The sequence below is a fragment of the Beta vulgaris genome, chromosome 1 (assembly GCF_026745355.1).
Source record: "Beta vulgaris subsp. vulgaris cultivar EL10 chromosome 1, EL10.2, whole genome shotgun sequence".
Lineage (NCBI taxonomy): Eukaryota > Viridiplantae > Streptophyta > Magnoliopsida > Caryophyllales > Amaranthaceae > Beta > Beta vulgaris.
Window position 1 is genome coordinate 46,194,714 of NC_079202.1, and position 25,226 is coordinate 46,219,939.

General features: G+C 35.9%; 1 protein-coding gene across 4 annotated transcripts; it reads right to left on the reverse strand.

Annotated features, from left to right (window-relative positions):
- Positions 1-4,613: 4,613 nt before the first annotated feature.
- On the reverse strand, positions 4,614-24,981 carry LOC104892516 (FH protein interacting protein FIP2). Of its 4 annotated transcripts, none has more exons than XM_010678476.4 (11): positions 24,818-24,981; positions 24,366-24,475; positions 20,992-21,126; positions 17,859-18,014; positions 16,913-16,996; positions 16,767-16,813; positions 16,502-16,575; positions 11,487-11,545; positions 7,665-7,724; positions 7,421-7,501; positions 4,614-5,027 (listed from the first exon to the last, which is right to left on the reverse strand). In XM_010678476.4, the coding sequence occupies exons 1-11, from the start codon at positions 24,855-24,857 to the stop codon at positions 4,974-4,976; spliced, it is 900 nt and encodes a 299-aa protein (XP_010676778.1). In that variant the 5' UTR covers positions 24,858-24,981; the 3' UTR covers positions 4,614-4,973. The 4 variants fall into 4 exon arrangements, 3 of the variants coding, with proteins under 3 accessions (XP_010676778.1, XP_048498355.1, XP_048498351.1); XR_007273106.2 differs by having other exon boundaries at positions 4,968-5,027; positions 7,665-7,717; XM_048642398.2 differs by lacking the exon at positions 17,859-18,014.
- Positions 24,982-25,226: the final 245 nt, after the last annotated feature.

Consider the following 25,226-nt stretch of genomic DNA (forward strand, 5'->3'; position numbering starts at 1 on the left):
AAACATTCCAACATTGTCTAACAGCTAAACTAAGGTTTTTAATGGCTGATCAAGCATTACAGATCTAGTTTCTCCTTTTGGAGGATCACGCTTTGTTGTACAACCATGTCTTGGTTCCTCATTAGTGTAGCCTCTTCTTTTTAATGTCAATGGAGCTCTAAAGTGAAGACTTCTCATTGATAATGTTTTGATCTCCTCTCTATTGATCTCATCCAGGCGATTCTGCAAAGTCTGCCTTTCCTCAGAAAGAAACTTCAGCTTATGAATAAAAGAACTCAAAGAATCTTGAATTTGTTTACTGAAATTTTCGAAGGATTTGGCTTGAGTTTCCAAAGAAGGTTCCTCTTCTTGAAGTTTTTGAGCTGATAATTTCATAGATTGAACTCTTGATTTAGCATTACATTGCTGAAGAAGAAGGATTTCTTTGACATAATCAAGGCAAGGTATCTAATACTCAAGTCCTTGAGAAATTACGGACTCCAAAATATGTTTGAGTGTCTGTGTAGAAGTATGATCATAAGGGTTGTTTGTTAGGGTCAAGCAGAGGTCCCATATCTTGTCTTCTTGTTTTATATGCTTAGAAGACTCATCGTTGGAGGAATGATCACTGCTAGCAGAGGCAGGCTGATTCCTTACAATGATGGATGTTTGCAAATTAACCTTCTTCCCTCCATCAGACTCTTTCATCACACTTGCTTCTTAAGTGCTTCCCTCTGCATCATAAAATAGAGAAGTCAAGTTAGCAAGAGAGTGAAGTCTGGTTTTATGAGGATATGGACTCATATAGAGGAAGTGTAAAATGAATTTACGAGGAAAGAAAGGCAAACCAGTCCCAGCAGAGGATTATGAAGTTGATGATGAACCTTTAAACACAGAGGTAGTCAAAAGCTCAGTATTAATCCTCAAGGGTGTGATCTTTAAGGGAATAACATCTTTTGGAACCTCACTCCTAAGCCTAGCAGTAGAAGGGCTTGCTATGACAATTGTTGGAGCAACAGCAGAGCTTGGAACTTCAACGTCTAAAGGAATTGACTCCAAGGGATCCTCACTAAACAGATGAAACAAATCTTCATCAGGGAATTCCACGTTACGATGCTCATTTTCTTCCAACTGGGGCCAACACATCCTTCCAAAGAGGAAGTAGCCATATGCTCCAATTGGGGGACAGGATCGCTTGATAGGGAAGTGGGATGATTGATGAGGGGTTCATCAATAGAACCATCCTTTGAATTCAATCCTGGGTCAACCACTTTAGAAACATCTACTGAAGGTTGACTGGTAGAGTCAAGAGGTGATGGCTTCTCAGAAAAAGGATCACTGGAGGTCTTAGGTTCTTTCAAACCAGAAGAACCTAGAATTAAACATGTTAGTGTTCCAGAGAATGAAACTTCTTACAAAATAGAGTAAAAGATGGTATCCATACCTGCTTGACTCCATAATGTTTGATTTTAGGAAAGATTTGAGATATGATCTTAGCATATTCTCATCAGAGGAGATCACGTATTGTTGTACCTCATAAGATGTTTCTAACTTAGGATGTTTCCTATTGGAATGTCTCAAAGGTTGGGAAGCAGAAAGGCAGCTGTGATTTTCCTTTTTGGTAGCCTTCTGAAAAGGCTCGGGTTGCTCTACTAACCCCTAGGGTTGAGTGTCCTTGGAGGCAGAGAAATAATTGTACTCTCTTTTCTTTGCAGCCCTCTTAAAAGGGTCAATCTGCTCCATTGATCTCATGGTCTGAATGTCCTCCACAGCCTAAACATCTCCATATATAGGAAACCTCTTGATCATAAGCAGCATCATCTTCATCCTCTGAAGAGGCATGGGGTTGAACCCTTTTGTCTATGGTGGCCCAATAGAGCTTGCCATATCTAGAGTATCTTCATCCCGTCAAACACTCTTAGCTTCTTCCTGCCAGCTTTAGCTAAAAGTCAACAAAAAGCACACGGAAGATTTAGTAATACTCATTCCCACTAAAAGTTACAAAATAACTGAAGAAAGAAATTACTTACAGCCTAAGAAGAGTTAATTCTCAAAATTTGCCAAAGCATCAAAGCATTTTGAGTAGTCTGGGGATACATGATCCCACCACAGATGGAAGCCTTGAACAACTTTAGTGATCCATTTCCAAGGAGAAATGGACATGAAACTAAGGCTGAGAGATTTATTTTGAAGGGCTCTACCTTCTTCAAAACGACCCCTTAAAATCGAAGGATCAGTATTGCGGGTCAAGAAATAAGGTATAGCTAACATTTGGACATTGTCTAGCTACCAGTTGTAGATTGTAGGCTTCAAAGCCAAAATACTCAGGTTCAGCAGCTATCAAATCACTGGACCTAAGGACACTACTCCAAAAGTTCCCACTCCCTAAGGAACTAGAGTGGATGTCAAGGGATTGTAGTCAAGCAGGCATTGCATGAAGGCGTCAAGTTTCATCTTCAACAGAAAACAACCCTCTTGCATAGGAAAATATTCTAGATGCCGAGATTGAATTTAAAAAACCAAGTAGTACAAAGAGATCAAACTTGGACGTCAAACCTCATTTGGAGATATAAGATTGAAGCTGACTTCACCATAACAGTTATAATCTTCAAGACTAGATAGGAACAAAAGAGGATCAAAAGAAAGACCTTCTTCCTCTAAACCCTTAGGTGCTTCAAAGCAAAAGAGGGTTGAGAACCATCAGACTGGGTAAGTACATGTGGTCCCAACAGGTACAAATCCCTTATTAGTAGAGAATACAGGGGACCTAGAGGTATGAATTTCAAAACCTTTGTAAGATTCTCTAGTCCTAAAGACACATCTACAAAGTTGTCCCAATTGAATAGGAGTCAAAGCTACTTCTTCAGAAGTAGAGGAGATATTAACAGCTAGAGATAGCCATAATGTTTGCAACTCCTCCAGCTCTAAACATCATTAATCTGGAAAATACAAGAGGATCCAAGGTCTATCAAATAGGATCCAATTTAAATCTCATACGAAAATGGATATTTTTTTAACTCGAAAGGAATGACCAGGTTATATTTCTTCTGGTTTGCAAATCATAGGGAAAAATCATTACCGAAGAAATATGGCAATCTAACATGCATTGGAGATATCTAAAAAAACTCTTTGTCAAAGTAACAACAAAAAAACATCAATATTCATCCACAATTGATAATTATACAAAAATTATTAAAAGAGAGAGTCTAATTCTAATATAAAAGTAGACCCATCGTTCTCCTCAACTTAAAAAATTAAGTTTTAGGTCCAATAAGTTCAGATAAGTTGTAATAAGGTACAATCATGGCAATAAGTTCCAATCAGGTCTAATAAGGTCCAATAAGTTTCAATCAGGTGCAATAAGTTCTAATCAGGTCTAATAAGGTCCAATAAGTTCGAATCAGGTCTAATCAGGTCCAATAAGGTCCAAACAGTCAATGTTCAATAAACATTTGTATTATTGTCCATTATTTTATTATTCATAATTTCATATCACTATTAGCTGATTATGTTATTATTAGAGTTTTAATTAAAGTACCATAATGATTATATAGTATTATACTTGTATTAGTGTCTATTATTTTATTAAATTTTTGTATTTTTTTTTTTAGGGGAAAATTTTGTATTATTCTCTATTATTTTATTATTCATATTACTATTAGCTGATTATGTTATTATTAGAATTTTTTTATTAAAGTACCAGAATGTATAGTATTATACTTGTATTATTGTCTATTTAATTATTCATATTAATATGAACTGATTATATTATTATTAAATAATATTATAATCATGGTCAAATAATTAAGGTTAACAATAATAATCATTATAATTACAATATTTTGCTATTCGTCTTTAAATAAGGAGTTAATGGATTCTACTACCTTCAAGTAAATGAAAGTGGGGTGAAAATTTTTCATATGTGCCAATTTTAACTTGTTAACAATAAATGTTAATCAACTTTTGATTTTCTACTAGTGCTTTATAAAATCAAAACAAGACTATTAGATATATTAGTGGTAAAAGTTATCTACAGGCAAATATATAAATAGTAAATTTTTTTTGTTAAATTAATTATCATAAGAGATAATTAATAATTATTATTTTTTTAAAGGACAGATTTTAATAATTATTACTTCATAATAAATTTGAGGGGTAGTATTTACGTTTGGGGTAATATTTATGTTAGTAATGGTCAATTTTTTTTGTCTGATAAGGTCAAATAAGTTTCAATCAGGTCTAATAAGGTCTAATAAGTTTCAATCAGGGCCAATAAAGTCTAATAATATGGTCAATAAGTTCCAATCAGGTCCAATAAATTCCAATTATGTTCAATCAGGTCTAATAAGTTGTATCAGGTCCAATCAGATTTAATAAATTGCAATAAGTTCAGTTCATGTTCAACAAGTTCAGTTCAAATAAGTTCAAGGCCAATAAGTTGAAGAAAACACACCCCTAGTCACTAAATGGATTAAACTAGTCACCGAAAAAAATTAATCTAGTCACTATTGGGCTAATTTTGTTTTAAATATCGAACTTACCATTGCCTAATTTTTATTTTAAAATAGACGGTTTCTTACAAGACAAACTCATACTTATATTTGACTAATAGAATTGCTTATATTAACGAGAAATTATAAAATGCCCCTATGTTGGAACTTGTATAAATTCCCAAATGACAATGAATTTTTTAAGGTACCAAAATATGGCAAATTTTTTTACCATGCCCACTTGGACCGTAAGTGCATTTTGAGCTACCTAATTTTTTTTTTCTGCTATACATCATACATGTAATCGTTTCCACAGTTCCAAGGTCCAGTAGCAACCATATGCACAATTGGATATTGAGCATGATGGTCGTAATCACAATTCACAGATATTGGACGTTTCAGTACATCTGGAACTTAACTTGGAACCATCCAAGTTTGACAAAGATAAATAGGCTCCAAGCATGGAAAGAGAAATATATTGATTAACTATGTGCAGAATGCTTGTCATCGGATTGCTCCAAGCAAGTTTGCACCATCAAGCTTTGCACCTTCCAAATCCTGAAGGGAAATAAAAACAAAAACAAGATTACATCTATTAGTGTAGGAAACCTTGTCGGATAACATTCAGCAATGCAGTTAACAACAATTTCGATCATCCAACAGAAACATTTCCATTCCAAAGAGACATCGCATTAAAAAGACACAATTGGAACTTCAGTGTATAACTGGAAGCTCACAGAAACAAATTTGCGAAGATTCAGCTCACAAGACAGCTTGTCTGCTTATAAGAGGGATTTCCTAACAATAACTAGATTACATTTTCATAACGTTATTTAAACTTTAAAAAAATGAATCTTTCCATTACTAATGTAGATAGCATGAAATCAATAACTTTCCCTTGAAGGTACCAACCAACGGGCCATACTTCACATATTTATCAAGAAAAACAAGCTTCTGCACAATTTACATCAGAAAAGAGCAGGAGTGCTGCCCTTACTGGTGAAGTTACATCAAAGAAACTATGTCTCATGACAATCCAAGTATTCATTTGCACGCAAAAGTTGCAGCAGTTCTCATATTCCTATTCATCAAGGCTTTATTCTCTTGCACTCTAATAATATTTAAAATTCAGTAAAAACACGTTCTACTTAGTAAGATCGGTAAAATTCAGTACAAGTAAAAAGCATTAGAAAATCAGCAAAAACTAGTAATAGTCACTTAAAATCATTTTAATCAGCAGATATCAGTTTTACTACAATAAATTCAATTTATTCCATTCAGTAGAATTCAGGTGGAAAAAACAGGGCCTAGGTTACTGGAGTTGGAGCTATCTGGCATGTTTTCGGTTTTCTGGGTTGCTTCTACAGGGCCTCATCAGTTGCACTTATGGCAGTGTCATGTTTGCTGTTAATCAAAAGTTTGTATACTTACTTGGGGAGCGCTGTGAACTTTTAAGAAAACAAATCATTTCAAGTAAACTTCCTCGTAAAACCAGAAAAAGAGAGAAATGGCGTAGATATTAAGCATGGAGGCTGAATGTTGTCACCAAACTTTATAATAGGGAAATGTGCATGTGTTTATCTGGCAATGCAAGAACTCTCAAGCATCACCTGCCTTGTTAAAGTGGCAAAAATCAACCCAATAAGAGCAGTGGAAAAATAAACTACATTCAGCATTCTCCTTTAAATGAACCTAAGTCTTTTAGATGAGTTGTTCTTCTATAACGCATCATGTTCAATGGATAGGCAGATTAAAATATAAACTTGGATCGATTGTTAGGAGAAAAAGTGTGTAAGGGATTCATAAGTGGATTAAATAAAAAGTAAAGAAAGCGAGAGGGAAGGATTCAACATAGTGCACCCACGTTCAATGATAAAAGATTGGGCAATTGCTTAGTTGTCACAAAGTCTCTTTGTTTTTTTTTTTTTTGGGGGGGGGGGGGGATCAACATGATCAAGTACAGGTGACAGACTGACAGCGCATTCTTCAGGTAGTAACTTCCACCCTATCTTCTGCAAGTATAAAAGCAAAAAAATTCCCCGGATTTCACTTGGATTCACATCTATTCTTAAGACCCAGAAGATGGATGGACTTTGGCGGTATCCTTGAGAGGGAACAATTGGGTACGTTTATTGGAAATGCCATTTTTTTCTGGAAATCTATGTTTTGTACGACACAACTTGTACAAATTTCATTCTTTCTTGTGTTCTTGAGTCTTAAATTTAGTTCTGGAACTCTTATGCAAAGTTTTTGTTACTTGACTGAGTTTTTCCATGCAGCGTGTTCTTCTACATTATGTTGAGTAGGGAAAATCAATTGCTAAAGATGCTTTTAGGTTCATTTTGATCTTTGTACTTTTTTTTAGTTTCATGAGATCTTCTAAGGTTTTGTTTTCTTCACCATTAAAAGGAGATACGTCTAATACGTCATATAAGTTCCAGTAAGTTCATATAAGTTTTGTTAAGTTTAGATAAGTTCAGCAAAATTACTGTGAAGGAGTGAGGCAAAACACATCGTAGATCAATTGTTGTTTATAAGTTTCAACTGTTACAACATTTCAAGTTCGACTTATGTAGTTATGTATGTTAGAGTATTTGTATATTTACAATGTCGTTTAATGTTTAGCATTTTGTTACAGATTAATTGTTACATGGAACACCGAACGTTCCGAAACGTGGTACAGAAACGGGAACGCGGAACGCAGCCTCTTGAGTAAACCAGATGGACTCCTAGACCACGTACCACGTTCCGCGTTCCGGGACGCGTCCCGTGGAACGTGGCCACGTTCCTGGTATCAATGAGACCGCCTATTGGCCACAAGTCAATCCAAAGTATCCTCGGATAGAAAATTTCACCTTGTCTTATAACTGGGAACATATTATAATTAAATTTAAAATAGAACTTTGCAGTAGGGGAATATATTTGTAAAAAGAATAATTTGATAAACTCACTGTTTCTCGAAGATTGACATGTCGTAGATAAGCTCGTTGAAGGTTTGCTCCCTTTAGATTAGCATTGGTCAATTTTGCCCCCTGAAAAACACTGCATGTCATTACTTATGCCTTTTGTAGTCTCATCTCTGACTTTTGTAAGCCCATCATGTCACACTTATCTTGTTCCTTATTTCCAAATTTGTTAACTAAGCACATGGATACAGTATCGAGAAGCTAGATTTGATACTAGAAGCCAAGTTACCTTTAAGTTGGCCCCTTCCAAATTCGCTCCCTCTAAGTTGGCATCAGTAAGATCTGCACTCTGGCAAGTCAAGGTTATCAAATAAACGACACCATAACTTGCATTATATAAATCATTAAACTTGCATAAGAGAATTGGAAAACCGTTACACACTGTGAGCAATCAACTTAATTTCTAGGCGAAGTATGAAACACATTCAATAATGCAATATGATACTTCGACTAAGGCTCTATTTGGCACAACACATGTTGAAGTTAGCAAAAAGCCTAGTGGGAAGCTGGTAGCTGTTGAGTGCTTAACCTGATTCCTTTTGATTAAATATATAAAAAGTGTTACAATCTAGTGCAATATTAAATGTCATTTGTAATATCAACACAACATAACAAGCAGTCAAGAACATCAATACTATATATATGCCACTTTACAATACCATAGCAATTTAACTTTAGCTCAACTGATTTCTAGATATGATTGAATCGTTGGAAAGACTAATAATTTGAATCAAAGGGAGCATTACATAGATAAGAGAAGAAACAAGGGAATAAAATATAGCAGATGCAGGTCATGGAAAAAAAAACCGCCAGTCACGCGGCAAAGCAGCCCAAAAATATTGTGTAAAAGCCTCCAGAAGCCAAATTACCCATATGCCCCCCCCCCCCCTCCCCGAAAAAAAAGCACATATAACAAGGGCCTCATATCCGAACTTTCATATATTCACCTTACACTATGCTCATTATATTGTGAACTAAAAGAACCTGTTCTCCAAACCTATAGGAGCCCACCGTATGACATTCCATTAGGAAAGTAAAAATAAAAATTTATCCACCACAAGTCCAAAGGGTAGTGCAAAACTGGTCATTCACATCTCATAAGCAAATTTCCTTTTGCGACCAATCTGATACCAAAACACCACTGATGATCAATAGGAAATAATTCAAATTATTACTTGACAATCCAAGAGCCCCTCTCCCAAATTCACTCATAGTTCAGAGGAATACCAAAAGCAACATATATTAACAAGTGAATGTCAGGATTTCAACAATAAATTACACACGTCTTTATTTAACACCATTCATATACGTCAATTAGATGAGAGACAAACGGCTTTCTTTACATAATTTATGATATTCCTTCCCATTGTATCTAAGGATAGAAACATTTTATTGAGGCAAACACAATATATAATACAAGTACGGAATAAAAAGTCCTCTTCAATGAAACTTTTTACAACAAATCAGCAAATCACGTTGGCCATCCGGAAGCAAGCAAGTAGGAAAAAACCCCAAAACCAAAGACCGGTAGACCAGAAAGCTAGAAGCACCGCACAATCCCACAGCACCTCAACTCATTACGCTCATTACGACAGATAGGGCATCACGTTGTAATCATATCAGTATATCACCCAAACTACCATCAGAATTACACACCTTCAAGCATCCTCTGATGTTTACATCTCCCCAAACCAACCTTTCTCACATAAAAGTGCCCCATCAAAGATACAAAGTACAGTTGAAGCTCACCTCTTAAGCCAAATAGCCGACTCCACATATTAGGGCCACATCTAGGATTATATATTTCAAACGCCACCATTAGAGTAATATAAGAAACAAGAATCAATTCGAACGAGTTATTTAATGTTAAATAGTACACGTAATCAAATTTGAAATCAGAATCTATTATAGAAAAGCTGGATCAAAATTTTTGTTACAATTATTCTGGTCAGGTTGTCATCTAGTGTAGACCATTTAAATGATCAAATATTATTAGTTATTCATATATACCATTTCCAATTGATTAAAACATTGTTAGATTTTTTATCAGTAATCTGAGTTGAGAGTGTGCGTTCATTCAGATTTTGCATTATAGGCTGGTTTTTCCCGAAAAGATTGGAGAGAAAGAAAGGCCAAGATAGAAAGTCATGAAAATTTTCCGATAATAATCCTTCTGAGAATTAAGGACATGCTTTTATTTAAACTTTGACAGTAGTGACTAGTGAGAATTACTCGATCAGTTGACCTTGAGAAATGTGCCGATATGTAAGGATTATCATTAAGCTTTTCCTATGGGATTTTAAGATGGCAGAATAGCCTTGGTCTAGGGTTGCATCTTGCAGCTTCCTGTGAAACTTCTTCAGATTTTCTCCATAATTCTAGTAGCAGCTGCCAACTGCCACTCCTTTTAACCTGTTCCTTGCATAAAGCACCAGCTACATAACCATGTATCCACACAACATCTCGACTCCACAACCAACCCCACCCCCCCCCCCAACCCAAAAGAAGATACAGTCCTTTCGGTCCAATTATATCATCTAATCTAATTGTGAAAGTGCAACTCCATAACATACTCTAAGTTCACTAATGCCGAAACCAACCCAACTCACATGACACATAGGGCCATTTAGGAAGCAGAATCCTCCCTCTATAAAAGCAAATAGCCCATTACATACCAGCCACATAAGGTATTGGAAGAGATGAGATCCAGATTCCAGAGTCTCTACCTTAGCAAAATGTTACATGCTTAGGAGACAGGTTTCATTGGCCCCTACACCAGCTGATAATATCAAGATGGTTGGTCCCATCCACATTTATTGTCGGGTTGTTGGCACAAAAGATTGAACCCTCATACAGATCTTCTCCTTCAAAATAAACTTAATTTTCCATCCCGCTCAAAGCATGAGTCCATGATATATAGGATTGACTATGTTTTGATAATTTATATTTATTTTGAAATCCATACAAGCACATATCATTTGCGTGGAACTTTTTTCAGAGGCTGTGATAGAGTACAGTAGCATTAGAGAAGAACATAGAGGGATGACAGTAACACTAATGACTTGCACACAAAAAAAATGACTGTTTAAGCAAGTCAAGGAAAAAAGCTAATTCATCAAAAATATATAATAATTTTCGTTCAAGTAATCAACTTAGATAGGAAAGTAAGAAAATTTCGAAGGTCTCAAATACACTGAATTTCCTACAAGATTTTGTCATATTTCTCATTCTTTTTAATGTTTGAACAAGAGAATATATTCTCATTCTAAGGTCAACAAAAAACCTTTTACTCCCCCTGCCCACAATGAAATAAACATTCACCAAGGCTTGGGTACATATTTTAAGAGTAAGTTGTAGATGAGTTTTTGGTATGTAGCGTAAAAGTAAGAACAAAGAAAACTAATTGAAAGAGAAACAAAGTTAGCCAGAAATAATTGACAATAAACTACTGGAAAAGAAAGATGATAAGAAATTCTAAACGTACTTCCTCCATCTTTAAAATATTGTTATGTTACTCAGACACGTATTAGTGTCTACTCGGATACGTGTGTCTAAGCATCCGACTCGGCTATTTTGTAGAAAAAAGTCAAGTTTTTAGTTTAAAACGAAGCATCTAAGTGAAGTATCTTGTTGGACAGGACACGACACCTGGTTTTTGAGGTTAATGAAGGTGTCAGAGTAGCATAGAAATATAGTCACATAGATGTACAGAAAAAATTTGTCACATTTCTTAAAATGGTAATGGTTTGTGATTAGATTTCCAAGATGACCCGACTTATAGTAAATGAGGGGGTAAGTGTGAGAATGATACAACTACCACTAAGGGCCTCGATTTCACCTCCTAAAGAGATGTATTTTATTACACCCAAAAGTTCTATCGCCAGCTATTGTTAACAAAAGGATAAGATAACAGAAGTATATTAACCAATCTTGTAGAAGCTATAGTGACTTTTATAAGTCCATATCTTACTGTAGGCAGCCAAAACATCACATAATACAAAAATGGATTATATAGTAACAAAGTACAAGATTTAGTGATAAAGATGCAAACCTGCAAGTGAGCAGAACGCAAATCGGCTCCGCAAAAACTGCAGTCAATTAAACAAGCATCTGCAAGAAATAAAACATTTGGTAATCAAAACAGGGGTATCCTAAAAGAAAATCCGAAGTAACAGGACAAAATTTAAGAAAATTTTGTATGTTAACCCATAAAATAAGCTACACAATGCTTCAGTAACTTGTAAGTCTAATATTAGTAGGCTTTCTTGAATCAGTAATTTTGAAACCACCTAAGTTAAAGCTAGATTTGACCTTCAACAGCCAATAAATTCCCGTCATGGAGGGAAAAGAAAAGGGATTCAAGGTCTTATACTCTGCACAAGGACATACACATTCATAAGTACTCATTATTTTCCAGGCTACTGATGGGCAAAGTTCAACATTAAAAGAATATCATCTACTTCCTCCGTTTCAAATTACTCGCTACACTTCTCAATTCACGGACTCCTAGGCAATTTTTGGAGAAGAGAGAGGTAGAGAGTAAAAAGAAAAGGGACCCATGTGATAGGAGAGAGATAGAGAGAGTTTATTGCCCAAAAAAGAAATGTAGCAAGTAATGTGAAACTTCCCACAATGGAAAGTGTAGCGAGTATTTTGAAACGGAGGAAGTACATAATACAAAATCAAATCAAATAATCAATAACCAGACATGACATAATCTCTCCCTAAATATAATCCCACCAAAGTTATATATGAAATATACTTTTGAAGGGGAAATGTCCAACTTCCTTTAACTGAAAGTTTCAAATAATCTTCCTCTAAGAATTTCAGATGGACTAATGTTGTTGAGATTTTCATTATATATGAAGATGGAAAAATTGATTAGAGCAATCCCAACTATTGGTGTTCCGCTATTAATAAACCCAACTAACCTATGTCTTCCCCAATTGCCCCAAAGTCACCTACAACTTGTTAAACCGCTAATTTTTGTTTCTAGAAAAAATAGAAACAAAATTGCCCTTAAGCACGCACCACCTACTCCATCCAAAAGGCTTAGCTTCCACCCTCCGATCCATCCCTCCGACCAACCAAACTTACAGCCACCACCTCCAGCCATATATAGCCATTGCCGCTCCCTTCATCGGCCACCAAATCAGAGTAATTGTAAACAACAGAAAACTACCATCTCTGCCTAACCAACCTAACCTGCTGCGGAACACCTAATTTTCCTCTCACAATTACCCAGCCAAGCCCAGTAGGCCACCTCCCACTCTTTTACTGGCCACCACCTACTGCATTTTGAGAATTCAGCAATTCACCAACTCCCCCCATTAGTTAAGAAAATGCATTACTGAGCTAATTCCTAAGAAATCTAATGAAAACTTATTTATGGGTGAATTGAACTTGTGTAGACCTTGGTTCCAGCCCTCAGAATGTTGGAAATTGATATAGAGAACTAGGAATGAAACACAACAAAGGATAAAGACGGTATTTATGTAGTTTTAGAGCCCTCTTGACTCTTGAAAAAGTTCTTTGGTTTGTTTTTCTTATCATTTGTCAGTTAATAGTTTGGAGGTAAACACTTTTCTTGTGTTTACATCATTTCTCAGATATATTGAGCATGACATTTAAGAAAAACGTGAGTTATGTTGATTGTTGACGGGTAGTGATTGGGTCGTTAAAAAGAGGAGGTATGGTGGCAAGGGAGATCCTTCCTGGTGGTGGAAAAAGGGTAAAAAAAAGCAGCTGAGAAGGTGAGAGATGGAAGGAAAGGCAAGAAGATCAAATAATTATCAAAAGAAGCAGCCATCACAATGTCCCAAGAAATGACTTGTTAAACAGGTTATTTTAGGTTACGGAGTGGCTTCTGAAGACGCATAGCATAGTTGAGATTATGATGATATAAATTATAATTGGGATTATTGATAGCTGAACACCAATATTTGGTATTATTGTACAACTTTTCCTTTGAAGATCGTAAAATTCAAATATGCAAATATAGCACACAATGTTCTCAAAAAAGGGAAAAGACACCTTATATAACATATATATTCCGAGCTAAGTTGTAGTCAAGTACCAGTACATTTATATACTTCCACTGTAATAAGGGAAATTCCATTTGGTACCCAAATTTTTTTGGATTCCATATGTTACCAGTGTAGTTAGGACTAATTCTATACCGTAACATTCCGTTAAATAAAACATTAGTTTTAGATTAAATAGGATTAGTATTTTGCCTCATTTACGTGCCTTGCGCATCAAGAATAATTCAGCTAAGGTTTGGGAGTCATTTTGGCTCTTATGGTTCAAAATTGAAGTCGAAATTAGAGTAAAATGACTAGAACCTCGTTTTATGTGTCAGAAAATGCCTACTTGTTTTTTTACAAAGTTTGACCTTAAATTTAGTCGTTAAGGAAAAAAAAAACTCCCAAAACCTTAATTACGTAAAATTGACAAACCCCTAACCCTTTTTAACCCCCAAACTAATGTTTTGTTTAATATACGTGGTACCATATGAAATCTAAAAAAAATTGGGTACCAAATGAAAAATCCCAAAGTATAGTGGTACCAAGTGGAATTTCCCTTTTCTTAATTGCACCATTTCGCTTTCCACATTTGCCGAGATGTTCCTTTGAACGTCAACATCTCTTATTGCGGATAAGTAAAATTTATAAAAAAAAAATTGATATTTGAAATCCTTGCATTAAATCTAACAAGAATCCACTTTACTATGTCTTTTCTTATATAATGATGCGAGATAACTTAACAAAGTTGTTGATGACTAGTGCTAAAATGAAATAATGCAATTAAAAGAAACAGAGGAAGTATAGAAGAACTTAATCACTTTTGCACTCTCTTATTTATATCATATTTAAAAGAAAAAAAGGGGATTTAGGGTTTCAAGGTAACTTATTCCAAGATTTTTGTTCTATTTCAATGAGTTCGTAGGGGAAGATCTATAGCTTAGATTCTGTTTCTAGCCCCTCCTTCCCCCCCCCCCCTTCCCAGGCTTTCCTTATGATGGAAGTCACCACTCTCTTTGTCTCTTAATGTTTTTTTTTGGACTTTCTTAGCATAAATATCCCAACTTGTATTTCATATTTCTTTCTTGGGTAAAAAAACCCCTTTTTCATTCGCAGAATGTCCATACATGCACAAATTCCAAATGATACCTTTTTTACTCTGCCTAAAACTGCCACAGGCCACAAATAAGGTTTTTGGGTATTTCAACTAGCACATGCTATCCCTCACCTATGTTCTAGCATTAATATTTATGACAAACCATACTGAGGAAAATGTTGCAAAAGTAAGACAAACTTGTGAAGGATGACAGGATGTCCACTGCTATACTAAACTAATAAGTTAGAGAAACATCTTCAAGTTTAGATGTGAATGTGATTTATGCATCTTGGAGCTCTCTCCAACAAATTACCCCTAGGCCTGCACCCCACCAAGCTTTCTCTTGGTGTTTCCAAAAGATATTCATTTCAGAATTGATTGAGAATTTGTTGTGCTACATTTTAACCCTGGAAAATGCAACAAGTTGCCTTTCAAATGACATGGTTTCAAGAAGTAACATTCTAACTTAATAATTTCAGAAAAGGTATAAGTTCAGAAGAAAAGAAAACATCTAAGTTAGCATCTGAGGTATCTAAGAGCAAAAATAGTGAGACAAAGAAGAAAAGGACTGTGCTACCTGTCAGCCAAAAACCTAAAGCCCATATTGCCAGTTGTATTGGCTGAGTGTGCTACCTATCCTAGGGACAAGGTTTTAAGTATAATAGGCAGTAGCCCATAGGTATAGTATCATTATAAATTAAGATAGGTTCAGGGTTTTAAATTCGGTTTTATGGTTTTATTTGAGAATCTAGAGCAAAGGGGTTTAATTCTTTTATTTTATGTCTTGTGATATTGAAGCAATTGATGCACAATCACTTTAGTAGATTACAATAATCCATTACTTAAATATTATAGGATATCCACATCAAACTGTCCATATTCCTTCTATCAAGATCTCACTCGAGCACAACAGATCTGTGAAACAATGAGATAAGAACTCCATATAGGCACCCTACAGATCTAAGGGCTACTACAAATATTAGTCAAAAACTTGATCCCTCAAAGGCTCAAACACAGTACAGCCAACCAAATCATGTGCATTTAAGACATTCTCAGTTGCACACAGCAATATTGGTGAGATAAAGGGATCATATTTGGACGTTAATGTCGAAGGAAGCCATTACCAATTTCTTTTTTCTGGCACAACGGATTCTAAAACTAAACAAACTTTTATAGAAACTTTTCTAGGAAAAATCGATAAAGGGATGGAGAAACAGTCAATGATATTAATGGAGCTTATGTTGAAACAGTGATAATTTGTTTCTTATAGGTGATTGATCCATATCTGGATGTCTGGAAGATTAAAACTACAGCTGAACGTCAACAGCTAAACCAATTTAAAGAATGATCTTCTGACATCCTGAGATATTTTTCCAAAGTGTTAAGACGTGCTTGGAAAAAACTACTGGTAGTTATCTTGAACAATCAGGGCATTTTGGATACATCAGCAATTATTCGGCATGCTATTCGATTCAGGACCATCAAGTACGGTCCTGTTTAAAACCTAAATGAAGAACAGTTGCTACAGATATTCGCCAAAATAGCTCAAGATTTGAAGGGAGCATCTAAAAGATACAAATAGGATGGTATGTAGAGCCTACTATGCTTTACGCTTCTGAAAGTGTTAACAGCAGCCATAGAGCTGATGCTGTATTTAAGGTGCATTGGTCGTGCAAGGAGAAAGTCTTTTTTAGAGGAGCAGGGAAGTTGGTTAGCAACATAAAGAGGAAGAAAGAAAGGTGAGAATTATTACATAAAACCATTGACTTGCCATTTAAAAAAGGTCACATACTTTTCAGGCTTTCAGCCTTTCAGGTACCATAGCTAGATTATTCACAAAATCAACTGAAAGTTTGAATACTGAAACAAGAAGCAGAAGTGTTCTCCATAGTGACAGTTAGCAGGCAAACAAATTAGAACAGTAATCAGATTGATAAGAATGATTGCCTTGTAGGTTTGCACTTTGCAGGTTAGCACCTGCCAGTAAAGCTCCGCGAAGATTCGCCCCAGTAAATTCACATCTTCAACACTCAACAGGCAAAGACAAAACCATCACAAACTTAAAAAGAATATAATAGAAAACCTTTCAGAAGAGAATGGGAAAACAAATAGCATTTCCAAACAAAAATTAGATATAACAGTACAAAAGTTTGATAAGTCAGTCCTGTGCGGATTGTTATATATCTATTAGAGTTTTCTTTCAGTTTCTTACTCACGCAAAGTTGCATTGTGAAAGATAGAGCCTTCAGCATCCACATCCTGCAGAAAGTGATGAAGAGATTACCCATTACATTAACAATTTGTGGTAAATTTGATTATACAAATCGCAACAAGTATTACACACTTGAATATGCATACCCGAAACTTAGCACATTGAAGGTTTGCACGGGAGAAGAATACACCTTTAAGAGAAGCATGGCTAAAGTCCACATATGAGAGGTCCTGAAATCGATAAAATTAGAGGCAATCAGATACACAGATTCTATAAGTGGTACTTGTATGAAAAAGAAACCTGACCAGAGAGAGTTCTAAATAAAGCAAGAATTTTGTCTAACAAAAAGCACTAGTACAAAAACCATCATATCGTGCTTAAGTCTTAACAGAAACTTCCAACTGCAACTCTACCTTCAGATCAGATCATGAAATCCGAACTTAGATGTTTGGACAGGAAATTCAATTTAATAAGACATATAATGCATACAAAATAATAATTACCCAACTGAACATTTAGATTGCCTTGTTAGATGAATTCACCTTTCATCCACATGGAAATACAACAGGCTCTTCCAAAAAAAAGGACAGTCTTACTCTATAAAAACATAATTCTTGTATTTAACTAAATTGGTATGCTTGATTGTAAAATGTTTGACGCCAAGCACCAGTAGTATAACTGGAGCAAGTAATGGTTATTTTCTGGCTAATAAAGGAGCGGCAGAGAACAGATGTGAAACTTTTATAGCCTTATCAGCACCTAGTGACAATATAGCTAAATAATTCAAAAAAGGAATTCTGTTAATGTTCTGCAACAAATACTTGCGTAATGGGGTAAGAGGTAAGCCACACTTAGCTGATGACAGCCACATTAGATGGAGCTAGTTACACACATTTGCTAACTGAAAAGGAAAGCAAAAGGCTGGCCCAGAATACTTGTCAGAACCTAATATAGGTATGGCAGAAGATTAGATACTATTTATCACATGACCTGAACCTTCATGGTTAATGGTAAGACTGAGACAGCAGGAAAATATGAGGAAATAACATAAATTATTTTTTTCCAGAAGCAGCATAAGGTAATGCACATTACCAGTTTGGAGAGATCAAGCCCAGAAAGATTCATCCCTCGAAATTTTACTCTCTCTGATTGTATGCACTTGATAATATCACGACGAGTTAGTTCAGAATTAAACTCATCTTCATCTTTCCTCTTATTTAGAGCTGTATTTATTCCCTCTATCAATCCCTGGAAATAAAATTCATTCTTATATATCATATCTTACAAGTTGACTGACCCAAAAGAAATAGTACTTGCAATTGGACATTATAAGTTCATGCGAATATATAAGCCATGAACTGATATTAAAGGTGGCATGCAATGTTCAAAGACTTCAGCCTCCAGTATAACAATACATCAAGGAATGAACATAGACATGAGTGTTGCTAGCTTGTGGACTTGTGTCGGATATTAAATTGTGATATTGTCATGCCCGATTATTGTCCAATATTAATAGGTAACAGCATTGAGAAACAGCTTAAGCCACATTATGGCTGAGAAGATCAACAACAGAATCCCCTTGTTTTAATCAGATTGTATAAATCATAGATTAACATATGATGGAAAATGAGTAAATAACTACATGATTACTACAAACAATCAACTTCACTCTGGTAATTTTAATGATATGGCTAACAAAAGTTTCAGATTCTTCAATCTATTACTCTTTTCATGTTCAGACACTTGTAAAGTACAAGAAAAAGGAAAGAACAATTATAGGAACATCATTAGCAATTTCTTTGCTACTGGAGCAATTACATAATTAATCCATGAAAACCAGAATACAATTTAGCCCCAATAATTGGACCAATAATACTTAAATATCATTAGGATTTTTTTGTGGGTAATTCTAACGTGGATGCCTTTACAATCCCCAAGTCGCCAACTTTCTGAGGACTGCCTAAAATGGAATATGGAAAATCTGGAGATGGAATAAAAGACATTGAGAATCATGTTTTTTTCCCCGAACTCCATCAGTGATGAAAAAGGATTTGGTTGAAGCTCAATCCCTCATTTCATTTTTTTTAACTGCAATAAATAAATTTTCATTCACTTTCCAATTTTAGCAATAAGATTATATTACATCAGGTTTCATTTTCTGATTCCAGCTCTCTATGCCTTTGCAAGCTTAAACAGGAAGCTCGGAATATAGAAAAGTATATTAATATGATTGGATCAAATTGCAAGTCATCCTACTACAAGATACTTAGTTACTTTAGTACATAGAACAAAACACGATTAATTAAAGAACCATTTAGAAGCATGGAACTTGTAATATTCTAAGAATTAAAAGAAGAGGCCCCATATAGATTGCAATTTACAAGTTCCCATAGAATCAAACGATAAAATGAACTAATGACAAAAAATGATCTATCTTTACATCTGACAGATGGAGTTGTATATTCTTCCTCTTGCTAGAGTTGTAGTCTTTACCTTTTAGGATCATGCTACGCAGCTACGTAGCACGGAAATAATTGGGATTTGAAAACGGAAATATTCCAGAAACGAGGAAACCTCAAGTCCCTGCCCTTTTCAGGCTTCGTTAGCACAAAAATTCTGGTTACAGGAAAACCTCATGTCCCACAGGATTCCGTACTTCATAGCTCTAAAGTAATCCTATTCATCTAATATTGCCTTCCCTTAGTTAAATTGTTTACCTTTTAAAATGCTTGTTATCTCTCTTCTAGTTTGACTATTCTAATAATTTCTCTTTACTAGCAAAGAAATCGTCACCAGAGTGTGCAATGACATGAGTGAATGCAAAGAATCTCATTCTCATCCAAGGTATAGATGTTTTATAAAAAAATAGGACTGAACATAAGAAAGAAACCAGGCAATTAATTACTACCACCATTTACAAATACACGCAACTGTTAGGAATAAGTATCACTAGCGCTAACAAATCGAGCAATCAAATAACAATATGCGGAAATCAATAGACAAGAAAAAATATTTCAAGCAATAAAGAACGCACACGATTACACTAAATGAATTTCTCTCTCAATCTAAGAATATAAGTCTCACTTATGTCATACAATAATCAAAACGGCCAAAACATATTTACAATAATCACAAACATAAGCCGAGTACACCTAGGAAAACCAATCTGACGAGTTGCTTACCCAGGCTAGGAAACCGCCCCACCGGGCCCCACAACATGCCCGGGCTCGGTCACTGCCTGTCTGGGCAAAAACCTAATGCCTACCCTGAAGACTGTCAGACGCACGAGCAAAGCCACCGACCACCAGCAGCCCGCCTGGGCCCAACACCAGTCGGCCTGAGCCCACTGACGTGCTGCTGTTTCATTGCTCTGCCGTGCAGTGCATCGTTGCGTCATGCCATGGCTCGTCGACACCGCACTCCATCTCTGGCTTCAAGACAAGTAGACAACGACGTTCAACCAGCATACCTTACAGGCTTACATTAACATAGCAAAGTGGCACATGAACCAAGGAAGAGGAAAGAGAGAGTGCAAGTTCTCTTTGTTGCTCATGTGATTGAGAATAAAGTATTGCACATGGGATACAAGTGTCTTTTTGTATAAATAAGTCTACCCAAGTATTATGAAACATCCCAAAAAGGAATACGTTGCATGTATTGCGAAATGAAGATAGTATATTTCACCACTAAAAACTAAGAGCGGGAGATAGAGAGGGGAATTACACACACTTAATGAACCTTCCCCCACATACAGCTTAGTTAGAACTGCCACATAATCCAATTAATAATCACTTTCCCGCTATTTAAATATTACGATTCATATTAACAATCCAACATAGCTACTCGTGATAAATTTGAGTTCCAATTGGAGTACCGTGCTTATGGCCTCAATCTAATCATTTAGTTAAATAAAAAGTGCAGATCTTGATGCAACATAAATTTCAACGTAGGACACTAATGAATACTCAAATAGTCAAATTGCCATATATGTTTTTATTTCTTCAACATATTTGATATTAATATTGTAAATGTCAATAAAGGGGTGACTACGGCACTTTTTTTTATATAATCACCGTTATTTTTTATGTTGGATGCAATCACTGACAAAGAAAAAACATTTGCCTGAATATACAAAATTAATGTCAAGTCTGAGGAATGATAGAATGAGAATTTGGTACAGCAGTAGAAAAGTGATAATGTCAAATGGGAAGAGAGTATAGTTTACAAGTAGTTGGTAGTATTCAGCCTCTCGTAGTAGCTCAGCATAATCAGAATCTTTCAAAGTAGGAATCACACCATCCCGTAGCCAATTCAAGATATGCCGAAAATGTTCACCATCTCTATCCACAAAGATGTAACCCTGAAAAAATGCTATGTTATAATTGATTACATAACAAATATATGCCATTTGAGAAACTAAATGCTGCATGACAAGATATAAAACTAAAGCAATCATTTTAGCTGTCCTGAAATTTCTTCCTTCCTTGTGAAGATGCAAGGATGTTTCTATCTTAGCACTGAATATGCAATCCTCTAGAACTAGCAGTGGGACTGCAGGAGGAAAATATACCTCACACTCTAGACTTCTACACAGGATTTCTGCAAAAAAAATATAGCATGATTCATCAAGCATGATGAATGATGATGCAGATTATCCTCAAGTAAACAGTTCCTCTTATATAGTCATGTCATGTTGTGTCTAAAGTCCCACAACTAAATTACACTGAAATGTTCAGCCTATTATGAAACAGCAAATTGGTAACATGCAACCTAGGAAAAACAGATGAGAAATCGAACTAAGACATCAGCTTGCTAAAGGTTAAAATAGAACTATTAGTTACATGAATGTCTGATAAGAAATAACTTCGACAAACCTATAGAAATGATGGGAAGGTCATAGTTCGAAGATACAGTTTCGGTCACGGTTGCGGTAACGGTCACGGTGATGTAGGAACAGGGATGATGCGGTTGTCGTACCGCTGAATATCGGCTCAAACCATGAAATATCCCTAAAACCCGCCTAAAATGCGGTTTTTTTACACCTTTACGATGCGGGTAATATCGGTTCGGTAGATTTGAAAACCTTTACGACATGGGCGATACGATACGATGCGGCCTTGTTTTGACACCATGGGGAAGGTTCTCCAGCACAATTCATATGATTGAATAGATTTCTACATTCTAATACCACAGTGAGTCTGTGAGCCACTATACCTTGATAAAATGGGAAACAAAACTAATATTCCAGTAAAGAGTACATTGAGACAACAGAACACCTCTGTTCCCAATAAAGAGATAGGACACTTGTCTCTCAGTCTACTCGTCATTCCAGTGAACAGTTAAAGGTTCTCAAAGTGAATAACTTCACATTTATGTTGTCTAGATGATCTACCTTGTTGTCATGACGAATGCAGAACAAAGAAAATAGACGAATAAACCAATACACAATTTACGTGGTTCACCAATAATGTGTTGGCCAGTCCTCAGAAAAAACATCTTATTAGAGATTTGAGGAAAGAATACAGATTTCTGAATAGGGACGCGACATATTCAGAATGAACTTCATTGAGTACTCACAAAATACATAGATATAAAAACAGGTACATAAATGAATAAAGAAAAGTCCCATATATCATGAGATTCGGCAGGTGTTTCCCCTAATCACTAATGAGGACTCTTGCCCCAGATTTAACTTGCTGAATGGGCAGCGACGCGCATCGCACCATGGATCGTTTGAAACGTCAAGTCCAGTCATCACAAAAATTCATAGGCAGGATTTAGATTCTCATGAGTTACTTCCTCAATTAGCAAATTATTGCAACACTTTTTTTCACGATCTGTATCCACAACTTTGACCACTAATATCTTTACTTTTACATTACTAAAGATTATGAAGAGTTGGCATCATGAAGATACACAATGATACAATTTTAACAATATCCCACATGATTTTGTTTCTTAATGAATTATATTAGTGAGTATTTACAGTCGAAGTGTAAAAATAAAATATGTGACTATTAGAGAAGTATGATACTCACTGATGATGTGGTTGGGGGTTGTTGGGAGTGGGTGGGGGGTGGGGGGGATTTACTCTAGTATCTAAGGGTGTCCGTGATCCCTTCTTACGAATATAAAAGTTCCTTTTATTGGAATTGGTACAGCAATGTGAACCCCTACTTTCGCAGATTTTAGAGTTTAGACTCCCAGATAGGGGTGATGATGCACCTGACAAGCTCGCGCAACAGTTCGGGCTCGGCTCGGTTAAGTCTCGAGGAGAGTCACAACGAGCCGAGCTTTAACCGAGCCGAGCTGAGGTGAGCTAAGCAAAGCTCGGCTCGAAAAGCTCGTGAACAGCTCAATTATTATTTTATATCAAAAACATATTTTATATTAAAAAAATTTATGTTGGAATCATCAATGATGATAGAATCCTTGAACTCACTTTATACAGATTTTTCCCAAAATAAATTTACCAAACAAGCTCGAGCCCGTAATCGAACCCGAGTTCAAGCCAAGCCTAAAAACGAGCTCGAGCAGCAAAAACTAATCACAAGCTCGAGCCGAGCTCGGCTCTCCCAAGCTCGTCGAGCTCACGAGCTGAGGTGAGCCGAGCCCATAAAAAAGTTAAACAAGCTCGAGCCAAGCCCGGTGCTATTCGGGCTCGGCTCGTTCTATAAGCACCTCTACTCCCAGAGCTCTCCGCATGCGAGGCATATATAGTGCTTTTACTGAGAGAGAGTTTTGTTCTACCAAAAATAGATATTAGGCTGGTTGAGACAATATATGAAATTCGTTTAGGGTAATGGGTGTGTCCCATATACAAAATTTAGCTAATAACTTAGATCTAGGCATAGGGTTAGTTTAACTTAAGCTTCAAGAGTTTTGAATATAATAGTAATTGAAAAACAGGACCTGCTATAGCTAAGAGCTATGCTACTCCAGTACTCCTAATACAGTTGTGGGGCACATTTCCAATTGCCAGGCTCCTCAAGGCTTGACATTTTCGACACGAAGATGGCTCCAAAACAGGGGCTTTTTACGTTACACATACACAAGAATCTTAAGATACAAGCCCATTATTTTAGCATTATCACATAACTTTCTCTCTGCATTCCGTCTTTTCTTACAGGTCCAAGCCCATTCTTGAGATGTTGGATGAAAGTTGAAGAAATTGGGTAAGCATCCCATGTCCAAGTTGGAGTGCCAACTAGCGAGTCTCTAACAAGGGTGCATAACACAGGATACTTAGACAAAGCAACATATGTTATGAGTGGGAAAGAAGGACAAATTATGAATCCAAATATTCCACAACCATCATATGCGACTCCATCTTTAGGTTCACAATATTAAAAAAAAATTATTAATGCTAGGATTTATAAATTACTATAATTCCCCAAAGCAAATTCTGACTCATAACTTTTAACTCTCTAGTCTCTACCAAGTACCAACTAATCCACACTCTTAATCAAATGAAACCATTGATAACATCTTAATATCAGTAAGCAATGTCAATGCTCATACCCCATTATACCCCGAATATTAAAATTTTCTCGATAACAACAATAAACACCTACTCAATAGAGGGAGAGGAGGGTTAACCTTATCAGGGTCTTGGCAAACAGTGTGGCGACCACTAAACATAGCCGCGAGCATCGAATCAGGATCTCGTTGCGTCAATGTATCAACTGTTGTGCAAAATTTCTTCCCTCCTATAGTTTTAATTATAAAAAAAAAGGAGTATAATTCACCAAGTCTCACTTCAGTTTATAGCATACATATATAAAACAAAAATGTCACCACTACATTCTACATAGAGCATGAACATGAGTAATTGAGTATAGCACAACTGTAATTCAGTTCGCATTAACAAGTTGCATTTAGGTTACAATGTCAACAAAAATTTAATAAGAAAAAAAGGTTATTGAAAATTAAGGAGAAAGATATTGTGAGGAATTGAAGTGAAATCTTTAGTTTAATTGATAATCGCGATCAATTAATTGCAAAAAACAAAACGAGAAATTCTGAAATTGCAAATGAGAGAGAGAAATTACCGATATTGAGACGGACGATGGAAGGAGGATCGGAATCCATTGGCACCGTTGGCGTCAGCAGTGAGCTCTCTTTAGCGGTAGGAGAGAGAGTTAAGAGAGAAAAGAACAGAAAAGGAGATGCCCAAAGGGCAAAGGTGACTTGGCAAGGTTTCTTAGTTCCTGAATCCTGATACTTCCTAGTTCCTTCTATAACAACATGGCCACTCATACTTAGAGTTAGGGCCCCACCTTATTTTCAGTTTAGTTCAGTTCAGCTTTAATCAGTTCAATTCCAATCAGTTCAGTTCAGCTCAGTTCAGCTCTAATCAATTCAGTTCATTTCAGTTCAGCTCCATTCTTTTATAACCATTTTGTTGAATATTATTATTATGTTGGTATAATTTATTTTACTAATTACTCTTATTATTAT

What these genes read in the sequence shown, in the direction of transcription:
- LOC104892516 (XM_010678476.4), bottom strand. Translation starts at nt 24,857, where the DNA reads ATGGATTCCGATCCTCCTTCCATCGTCCGTCTCAATATCG. An exon ending in TTTGCCAAGACCCTGATAAG is followed by an intron (nt 21,127 to 24,365) that starts GTTAACCCTCCT and finishes GCATTTTTTCAG; the next exon opens with GGTTACATCTTTGTGGATAG. An exon ending in CACAATGCAACTTTGCGTGA is followed by an intron (nt 16,576 to 16,766) that starts GTAAGAAACTGA and finishes TGAGTGTTGAAG; the next exon opens with ATGTGAATTTACTGGGGCGA.